Here is a 10,102-nt window from a genome sequence, read left to right as displayed (position 1 = left end):
TCGAGTATAATTCGCTTTTTAATGAGAAGAACGTGTGTAAATGACAGGACGCCACCGCCGTGCGCAGATGGCGGTCACAGAATCCCCTTCAAATTCATTCTGCCCAAGGAAGGGAGGGAGGGAGGACGCAGGGGGGCTCGAGAGCTGGCAGCCCCGGCCCCACCTCGGTCCTGCGGACTATGGGGTCACCGACTGTTGGCCTGCGCACGCCTCTTGAACAGTAAGCAGAGATCGAAAGCACAGCAGCAATAATACTGGGTAAGTCCTTCCTTGCTTAAAACATCTGAATTAATTCATTGAAGGTATCAAAAATATACCCTGTAAACCAATATATCATTTACACCTGCCTTTCCTTCCCACCGCTGCGGCAACGATGTATGAAAAAAACAGTCCAGTTCCTCGGAGCAGCCGCTCACCCCAGGCCGCACCCGGCCCCGTCGCCCGCCCATCTGGCCTGACTTGGTTTCCAGCGGTCTTGTCGGCTGGGGCAGCCCGTGGGGACTGGGACAAGAGCGCTGGGGCCTGGACAGGGCCTGTGTCCGTCTGTCCAGAGTGCTAAGCGGGATGGGGACAGAGGGCGGGTGCGGGGGCTGCTAGCTCAGTTTAGACTTTGGTTCCAAATGCGTTAGGTGGGGAGGCAGTGGCGTGGGAGGTGCGTGGTCGTCCTGCTTTGGGTCCCTGGCCGCCCCGGCTGTGTGCGTGTGGCCGCCACACGCCTGCCGTGCCCCCTCCCCGGCCCCTCCCCTCCCGAGCACCAGGTAAACATCCCCTGAGTAAGGTCACTGCACAGGGCCAGCCGGGGCGGGAGTCGTAGTTAAGGCTTTAGACAGGCAAGGATGCCGGCTCTGGACGGACGGACGGACAGACGGGCGCACAGGCAGACTCAGGGGCTCCTTCCTCGGTGGGGGGAGTCGGCAGCCGCCCGCTGCTCCGGCCACTCGTCGGCCCACCCCGTTCTGAGCCTCACTCGCTGTCGGAGAGCGTCTCGTACTGCGAGCAGAGCAGCGGCTTGGGCTCCTCGTCCCAGGCGTGATGGGGGCCAGCCAGGGGCCCGCTGCCCGCGGGGAGGCCAGGCGGGGGCGGGGAGGCCATGACCCCCGCCTGCAGCCGCATGATCAGGGGGTTGTAGGGGAACGGTGTGGACCCTGCGGAGAGACCGGGAGAGAAGCCCCGGAGGCCCCGGTGAGCCTGGCGGCCCCCAGGGGCCCACCCACCCGCCTCCCCAGGAGCTGGGGCCTCGGCCTCCTGCCTCCCCACCCCTTCTGTCTCCTGGAAGCTTTCTCAAACTGCCCACCTGGCCTCACTGCCAGCACTCCCACGCCATTCATGCCCGGCAGCCTGTCGCCTGGCCCAGCGGGAGCCGCCTCGCTCTTCCTGTCCTCGCCCCCCTGCGTCTGTCCTGCAGCCAAGAGCTCTCTTGGACCTGTGGGAGATCACACACCTCCCCCAGGGACCTCCTCGCATGCACGGATAAGTCGGGGGCTCCCCTGAGGCCCCCCCAAGCCTGTGGGACCGGCCCTTGCCCACAGGCCTCTCTCTTCACTTCCTGAATCCTTCATCCTCGCTCTAAATCGTGCTCTTTCCCTCCACCTGGGCCCTTACGAGAAGCATCCTGACCATCTGCGAGCCCCAGTTCAGCTGGCCAGGGCCCTGGGCGAGTGTCTCAGAACAGGCCTGACCACGCGCTCTGCACACAGTAGGTGCTCGGGCAGCCGGCCAGGCCCACCTGCCCGCCCCCGGGGCCCACCTGCGGACGAGGGCCGGTCCTCCCACACGCGGTTGGTGAGTGGGGTCCGGCGGTTGCAGTCTCCCTCCGAGTGCACTGAGGAGACGGAGGGTGGCCGGTCCCCAGACGCCAGGCCTGGGGCCGGGGACTTGGCTTTTCGGCTGCTGGGTCTGCCAGAGACTTTGGCCTTCCCGCCACCACCTGCAGGGGGACACATGGGAAGGGGCCGAGTTGGACTGAGGACAGTGCTCGCACTGTAGAGGTGGCGGGGGTGGGTGGGTGAGGCCCTGGACCCCTGCTTCCCGGGCCCCCCGGGGAGGGGGAACAGCAGCCCAGCCCCCTGGGAAGCCAAGGAGATCGCCCAGATGGCCAGCCCCAGCCGGGAGCCTGGATCTGGAGGGGTCTCTGCTAGGGGAGTGGGTAGAACTATTTGCAAAGCCCCCTCAGGCTGCCCTGAGGCCCCCTACCCACCAGGGGCTAATACCTCAAGCACGGAGCCTCAGGCCTCTGGCTTGACCCTGACCACCGCCCCAGGACTGTGCCGGGGCTGGGCAGGCTGCAGGCCCTCTGCAGAGAAGCCAGGGCCCCTGAGGCCAGGCCTGGGCCCTCATTAAGTCCAGAAGCTTCCCAGGGCCACAGTGTCCAGGTCAGAAAAATGGCTCAAGAACTCTCTGCCTGGCCCTTGCTCTGATACGCAGAGTGTTGATCAGGGACCCAGGGCAGAGGGCGAGCCAGCCCGTCTGGTTTCCCTGATTCATGAGTTCGGATCTGGTACACAGATGCTGGTCTCCACCCCATCAGCCCCGAGGGCCAGCCGTGAACATGCTTGGTGGCCGCAGCAGACACCGGGCCCACTGGCCTGGCTGCCGTGAGCCCAAGGGTCCCCCCGATCCACACAGAGAGAGTGGGTCCTCACTCCAGCCCGATCTCCCCCAAGGACACACAAGCTGGGCCAGGACGTGGGCATCCCGGGACGAATGCCCAGCCGGGGAGGGAGGCAGGGCAGGGCTCGGGCAGCGGCGTGAGTGTTTTTAGAAAAGCGGCAGCTCCTTCGGGCCCAGCGGGCGCGGGCGGGCCGGGGCCACGCAGACACCTGGGGGGGTGTCCGCCCAGCTCGGGGTTACCCAACTCCAGGACCACGTCAAACACGCACAAAAATAGAGTCACAAGCTCCAAAGCTGGAGGGGGGTTGGTCAGAGGAACGCGGAGGGAGGCGGGAGGATTAATGACACCGGGGTGGGACAGACGGGGTGGAGGAGGCCTGCAGACCTGGCGAGGTGAGCGCGTGTTCCCTCCGTCCGTCAGCAGCGGTTACGGGCATAGCAGCGGGCAGGCTGGCACTGGCATTCAGAGGGTTAAAAGCATTGGCGCTGAGCGGGTGCTCCTCCCACTGATCATATTTACCCATGAGCGCCTTTCTAATAATGGCCTCCAGCCCCATGTTGGTGCTGGCATGTTCCTGCACCGCCTGGCTTCTGCAGGTCATGAGGCCTGGGAGAGAGACACACACACAAAGGGGGCCGCAGGGGCCGGGGGGACAAGGGGGAGAGAGGGAGAGAGAAGCAGAGAGGGAGAGAGGGAGGAGAAGAAAGAACACACAGTGAGCACATTTTGGCAAAGCAACGATTCTTGATTTCCCTGTCTTCCCCCCGTGGTTCCGCTGCAGGGTGGTGGGGGCGGACGGCTCCCTCTGACTCGGGCCCTGGAAGCCCTCAGGAATTCCCGGTGGGGGAAGAGGTGGGCTCGGGGTGGTTAGATGACCGCCCCCCCCAGCCTCATTCCTACTCTGCCCTCGGGGAAATCAGAAGCCCCTTCTGGATCCCTAACCCCCAGCTGGGGCTGCTTTTTTTTTTAAAAATTGAGTGGTCTTACAAAGGAACGGGGAGCGGGATCAGGGGGTCCCCTTATTTGGGGGAAGGGCTGCTGGGAAACTAAGACAAGCCAGAGCTCAGTGCTGGGCGCTGGGGGGTCCACCCTGGTTCCCGGGGGCTGCTGGGAGGAATGGAGGGAAGGTGACCAGATGGTCCTCCGGCCGCCCCTGCCTGCGAGGCCCGGGACCCTCAAGCCCCCTGTCTGCCCCCGCAACTGGGCCTAACGCTCCTCCCACCCCCTCTCCCCGCCCGGGAGCCACAAGGAGAAAGAGGTGCAGAGACGGACGGTGGAGAGGGGAGTCCAGCCATGCAGTTACGTGCGTGCGGGGGGTCAGGGCAGAGCTGGAAACAATCACATGGCCGCCCCCGGCCCGGCCGCCCGGCACAAAGTGGTCCGATCAACAACTGTCCCTCACGAATCCTTCCAGACACCCACTTCCAAGTCACACCAGTTACGCCTCGTTTTCTGTTTACCAGGTTTTCTGTCCCTCTCTTGTTTGCTTGTGAACCATTCTGGGGACGTCTGCAAACCCTGGGGAACGTGCCTCTTTTCGGCATTTTTGTTAAACCAGACTTTGCTTCCAAAAACCTCCGACGAAGCTCTCTGCCTGCCACTGGGCAAAGTTTTCATGGATTTTAAAACTTCCACTCCAAGTCAGTTGTATGATTACCAAGTGGCCGAACAACAGGTCTTGCTGACCCCTAACTCGTCTGTAAACTGGACCGATGGTTCCTGGGAGGCTCGGAGCAACACGGCAGCATCTAAAATCACATTTCTAAAGCTACGATTTGCTGTCTACGTTTTCATTTTCTTTTCTTCCTTTTAGTTTCAAGCTCATTCACAGCCACAGGACCCCTTGACAGGTTTCTAGCTGTGTCTCGGCCATGCCTCATCAGCACTTAAAAAAAGTCACGTCGGTCAAGGAAAAGCAATATCTCCAGCGGGGGTGAGTGGGGCGGGGGGGGGGGGGGGAGAAGCATTTATGATCCTACAAACTAAGACACTGGGAAGTGGGAAAAAAAGACGTTAGGGATACAGGTCATGATGGTTCCTCGGTAGGTGAGCATCCTACGATCACAGACGTTACTGAACCTGCCACCCAAGGTCACGGGTCCGTGGTCTGTCAGTGCTAGGCAGGAAGCTGACCGTCTGCAGTCCTAAAGCAGCAGAGACGGGGGTCTGGGGAAATTGTGTGCGTGTGGCCTAAACTGCTTTGAAAAATAGTTGAGTTTAATTTATATGCAAGTTCCTTGTACCGCATGAATTTCTACACACACACGCACCTGGGTCGGTGTATGAGCATCTCTGAAATGGAAACATGAAAACATTCATTTCTGTCCATCTTGTTGTTTTGGCCGAATCGTCTCCTCCCCATTGCCCGAGGCTCACCCAGCGTCTAGTCTCTGGGTGGGTGGACATTCCCCAGTGGGGACCCCCATTTAGAGGCCCCGTGGCCCCCTGATAAAATCCAATGGCTGCCTTTTGCTCAGCACATTCCCAGAGCTGCGACGGCCCTCAGGGAAGGTCAGCACATCCCCCCAAAGATGCCTCGTTCCTCCCCATACCGGGCAGGCCTCTGGTGGAGGGTCAGCCCTGCCTGCTCTGGCTCAGCTGCTTCACACCAGACACCAGGTGTTTCCCCAAAGCCCCGTCCCAGTCCTTCTACAGAGGCAGCCGAAATGCACAGTGTAACCCCACAGGCTCCAAACCATCATAGAAGGCTTACGTTTCAGTGTAAAAATGTGTGTGGGGCTTCCCTGGTGGCGCAGTGGTTGAGAATCCGCCTGCCAGTGCAGGCGACGCGGGTTCGAGCCCTAGTCCGGGAAGATCCCACATGCCGCGGAGCAGCTAAGCCCGTGAGCCACAACTACTGAGCCTGCGCTCTAAAGCCCGCGAGCCACAACTACTGAGCCCACGCGCCTAGAGCCCGTGCTCCGCAACGAGAAGCCCGTGCACGGCAACAAAAAGTAGCCCCCCGCTTGCTGCAACTAGAGAAAGCCCGTGTGCAGCAACGAAGACCAAACACAGTCAAAAATAAATAAATACAATAAATTTATATTTAAAAAAATGTGTGTGAATTTTACACTCATCTCTGGAATACATCTGCACTGTTTCCCCAGCTCCCTGGATGGAATTTTCCAGTAAAACCGATGCTCCACCTACAAAAAACGCCCACGTGGACCACGTGCACACACAGGCCCACTCCACACACTCACATCTCCATCCGAGATCCCAACAGACAGGTTCCGGGTAGTTGTGTGTGATTCTATACTGTCCTACATGCACCAGAGGCCTTGAAATTGAACTCCAAACAGACACTCCTCGCCAGACCCCGCCGGCCTCTTGTGTGTGTCTGCATCCCCACCGCAGAGGAGGGGATACACTTGAACTACGAAAGGCCACCTGTCACCATGGCTACGGCTGATGTGAGGCCCAGGGACCTCCGAGGCCTCACTCCCAAGTCTCCTTCCAGGTCCAGACACCCAGCTTGACCTCCCTGGGCGCACAGTGACGGGGGAGGGGGAGGGAGGGGACGGGCTGTCGGCCGAGCAGCCCAGGGTGACCGGGTTACCTGCTCCGGTGATGGCGGGCATGTTGAAGATCTCCGTCCCGGGCTGGCCGATATCTGGAGGGGGACGACGAGATGGGTGAGGCCTACAGGTCCTGGAAAGCACCTTCCCCCCTACGTCCCCTGTCTGGTCTCGGCAAGGTGCACCACCTGGGAGCTTGCGCAATGCAGACAGATTTAGCAGGGCTGGGGCAGGGCCTGAGAGTCGGCATTTCGAGCCGGCCCCCTGAGGCTGCTGACCTACTGGCCCAGGCACAACACTTGGCAAGGTTCTGGACTTAGCAGCCTGGGCCAGGGACTGTCTGCAAGGCTGCGACTCCAGCCCCAGAAAGAGAAAAGCCTCTGCAGGGCCCCGAGCTCCCCGCGCTAGCGAGTCTTCCGAGGCCGGGATGTGAGGTTCCTTCACTCGTTGCTTCACCCGCTCATGTGCTCTCTCGAGCGGCTGCTATGTGCCCGGCTCTGTGCTGACAGGGTAGAGCTAAGCTAGGATTTACGTCCAGTAACCGCATAAATGGGGAAAACAAATCACAGGTGCGAGGCGCATCGTGCGTGGGGTACACACGGGGTCCTCGTAAGGGCGTGACCCCGATCTCTGGCGCCCACTACGAACAGACGCGTGCGTGCCAATATCCCCCGAGTGCCCCCCGTGTGCCGGGCATCATGCTGTGACAACCCAGCAAATGCCTACGGGAAAAGGAGGGACAACACGGGCTCCCTGAACGTGAGGTGACGGGCCGGCGGGTCCACCCGGCTGTGCTAACCCCCAGCCCCTGGTGGCCCCGCCCGCAAGGAGGGTGGGCCCTGGTAGCCCCGCCCCAAGGAGGGTGGGCCCTGGTAGCCCTGCCCCCAAGGAGGGTGGGCCCCTTACTGTATTCTGGCTCGTTCCGGTTGTGGGTGTTCAGCTTCTTGTTGATCTCCTGCTTCTTAGATTTGACCATGGCCGAGTTGCTCTCGGTCAGCTTGCTGAAGAAGGCCGGCGGCTGGCTGGTGTTGCCGGGGGACTTGGAGCCCATCCTGCTGCGAGGGTCAGACACCCCAGGTCAGTTCCCTTGACGACGGGGAGCTTACCACCTGAGCTGCCTTCGAAATTCAGAATGAAGCTTCTCCCACCTCGTGCTTGCTTCCCCCACTTCTTAGGGCCCATGTCTTCCGAAATCCCCTGTGTCATCCACCTATCCTTGGGCTCAGGGTGTCTCTGCAGAGCCCCAGCTGCCCCGGTGGGCCACGCCTGTCTACCTGCAATAGCCGGACTCCCAGAAAAGAGCCTCGGGAACCAAAGTGGGCTCAGACCACGTCTGCCCCTGAGGTCAGGGGGCCCTTTCTCTCCACCTCCATCCCCCCCCGCTCCCCGGAGCCCCAGTTTGGTCCAGCACACTTAGCTCTTTATTTCTCAGATCCTCAAGTGCCGGCAACAGGGGCCGGGCCTGAGCTAAGAGACCCCAGCCCACGGCTCAGGAAGCAGCCGTGGAGGTCCGTCAAGTTTTGACCTTGTTTAGCGGGTCTGAGGCCCCCCGGCTGCACCCCAAAGCCCTTGCCAGGCCCCCAGCTGCACAGTGGTGGATCGAGGCCGCAGGTGGGCAAGGGCCCGAGTCCCGAGTGCCCCAGGAAGGGGAGGGGCTGCCGTGCAGGTACCTGGGCTCCACCTGCTCCCCGTGCCGGTACAGCAGCGGGTACACGGTGCTCCGGGGATGCCCGGGCTCTGCCATGCCCTCCGGCGGGGACACAGGTTCTATACCATCCTCACTGCTGCCCAAGGCTGACGTCTTGCTTGGCTCTGGAGACCTGGGCGGAGAGAGGGTCCCCGCGGTGGTCAGAGCTCAGGGCTCCCTCTTGAAAGGGGCGCATCCCTTTCTCCACTCCCCACTAAGCCCTGCCTCGTTCTAAACCAGGGGTTAGCACGCTTTTCCTGCAAAGGGTCAGTTAGCAAACATTTCAGGCATCATGGGCCACTTGTAGTCTCTGCTGTATATTCTCTTTCTTTAGAAACATAAAATCATCTTTAGCTCATGGGCCACGCAAGCACAGGCCGTGGGCTGAATCTGGCTGAACCCCTGCTGCACCCCGACGCCAGGGACCCCACTGTTCCCCCAAAGACATGCTGCCGTCTCCCCAACTCTGTGCGCCACCCGGAATGGCTCCTTCATCCTAGAGCGGGGGTCCCTCCCCGATCCTCTCCTCTCTGACCAGGGAGCCCCCCAGGGGTAACCAGGAGTGCAAGTGTGTATGTGCCCGTTAGGAGGCGGCTCTCACATCACACGGCTCTGCTTCGAATCCCTGCTCCGCCACTTACTGGCTGCGTCCCTATAGGCAAGTGAATTCACTGCTCTGTGCCTCAGTTTCTTTGTCTGTGAAATGGGATAACACTGCCTACGCTTCCCAAGGTTGTGGTGAGGATCCTGGTTAACAGGTGTGAAGTATTCAGCTTGGTGCCTGGAATCCCCCTGAGTGTGGCGTATGTAACAGCTATTGTCCAGCGGCGCCGTGACCTTGAGCAAACTCCCTGGTCTCCCTGAACCTCGGTTTCTCATGTGCAATGGCTCCAGGCGGGCCTCGCACTTTACTGGGCTCAAGCTTCCCGCAGCAGACACCTAACAGAGCCCTCTCGGTGGTGACCAGCAAGGGGCACCCTGTCTCCCACCGCCACTCACCTCTTGCCCCCTTCACTGTGGGGTGAGCCACGGGCCGGGGCGCCATGGTCCGGGGCTGGGAGGTAGAGGTCACTGGGTGGGCGGCGAAGGTCCAGGACGGGGCAGCTGGCTCCAGGGAAGGAGTAAAGGGGGGCAGGGAGGGGCGCGCTGAGCTGCTGCGGGTGGTGCCGCGTGTAGTCCTGCGTGATGACCTCCTGTAGGCCAAGGGTCAGGGGACAAGAGCAGGGTCAGGCGCCAGCCATCTGCCAGAACCTTCCAGGCGGGGTGAGGGCTGGACTGAACTTTGGGGGCAGAACCCGGGGGCTTGGTCCTTGGCTCCCCAGGGGGCTTCGGGCCTGCCCACACGGCCTCAATGCCCCCAAGTGCATGGGGTGGGGGCACTGGCCCAAGTCTCAAAGTGGGCCCCCAGGTGGGTCGGGTTCCCCTGCCCAGCGTGTGTAAGATGTGGATCGCGGCTGGGCTCGTGCACCTGAGGCTCCGTCAGCTGGATGAGGGGGTAGGTATAGCACCTGAGTTTGAGACTCTGGGACCCCTGGCATGGCTTGCCCTCACCGACCCCCAGATCCCTGGCTCACTTCACCAGGACTCAGTTTACCCACCAGACAGTGCGTGGACCCTCCCCCCCCTTCCTCGGGGCCGGGTCCCACCCCAGGTACAAAGGCAATGAGGAGGGGGCAGAGGAGGGGTAGTTACACTGATGTGCTGTGCCAGCGTGACCACCCGCTGGTGACCTTTGACCCCTGGCGTGGTCTGGAGCAGCGGGCTGGACGAGGGCTGGCTCTCGGGCAGCGGCCGCAGGTGTGGGAGGTGTGCAGCCTCGCCGCTGAGCTTCCCCGGGCCTGCGGGCAGAGCAGAGCAGGTCAGGGCGTGGCTGAGGGGGGCGAGGCGTGTGCCTGGCGGGGCTGCTGCCCTCAGAGCCCGGCTCTGCCCTCTGAGCCGTGGTGCGAGGCCGATTCCGCCACCTCTGAGTGCCTCAGTCTCCCCACCTGCGCGATGGGGTGACAACTGCCCCTGTCTCACACGCGGGGGGGCGGGAGGGGGCTCGGAGGCAGGGCGGGACCCTACCTGGCTGCTTGTGCCGCAGGTCCCCTTCCAGGTGGCTCTTGTCGAGTTCCTCCAGGTGCTTGGGGAGCCCCTTGTCATGGGTCAGGCTGGGTGAGCTCACGGGGCTGACGGGCTCCACCCCATCAGGGCTGTAGCCGCCGCCGTGGTAACCTGAAGCCAGGTGAGGCCACGAGTCAGGCAAGCGCCAGGGCCAGGCTGCCCCTCCCAGCCTCCCCTCCCACA

The 10,102-nt window shown here is 62.0% G+C and overlaps 1 protein-coding gene across 22 annotated transcripts in view; it reads right to left on the bottom strand.

Moving 5' to 3' along the window:
* Window positions 1-10,102, bottom strand: part of NCOR2 (nuclear receptor corepressor 2) — a 222,235-nt gene continuing 212,133 nt past the window's right edge. For 13 of the 22 annotated variants that reach the window (XM_082667555.1, XM_082667560.1, XM_082667550.1 and 10 more), the window contains 9 exons: window positions 9,881-10,030; window positions 9,509-9,654; window positions 8,816-9,009; window positions 7,800-7,949; window positions 7,036-7,184; window positions 6,171-6,224; window positions 2,996-3,217; window positions 1,748-1,927; window positions 1-1,145 (listed from right to left, as the gene is read on the bottom strand). In XM_082667555.1, coding sequence (XP_082523681.1) covers window positions 964-1,145; window positions 1,748-1,927; window positions 2,996-3,217; window positions 6,171-6,224; window positions 7,036-7,184; window positions 7,800-7,949; window positions 8,816-9,009; window positions 9,509-9,654; window positions 9,881-10,030 — 1,427 coding nt within the window. In that variant the 3' untranslated portion in view covers window positions 1-963. The remainder of the gene's footprint in view (window positions 1,146-1,747; window positions 1,928-2,995; window positions 3,218-6,170; window positions 6,225-7,035; window positions 7,185-7,799; window positions 7,950-8,815; window positions 9,010-9,508; window positions 9,655-9,880; window positions 10,031-10,102) is intronic. The other 9 variants (XM_082667549.1, XM_082667548.1, XM_082667559.1 and 6 more) reach the window with 3 other exon arrangements.

This window comes from Grampus griseus (genome assembly GCF_964374135.1).
Source record: "Grampus griseus genome assembly, chromosome: 12".
Taxonomy (NCBI): domain Eukaryota; kingdom Metazoa; phylum Chordata; class Mammalia; order Artiodactyla; family Delphinidae; genus Grampus; species Grampus griseus.
This window is presented reverse-complemented; position numbering and strand designations above follow the sequence as displayed.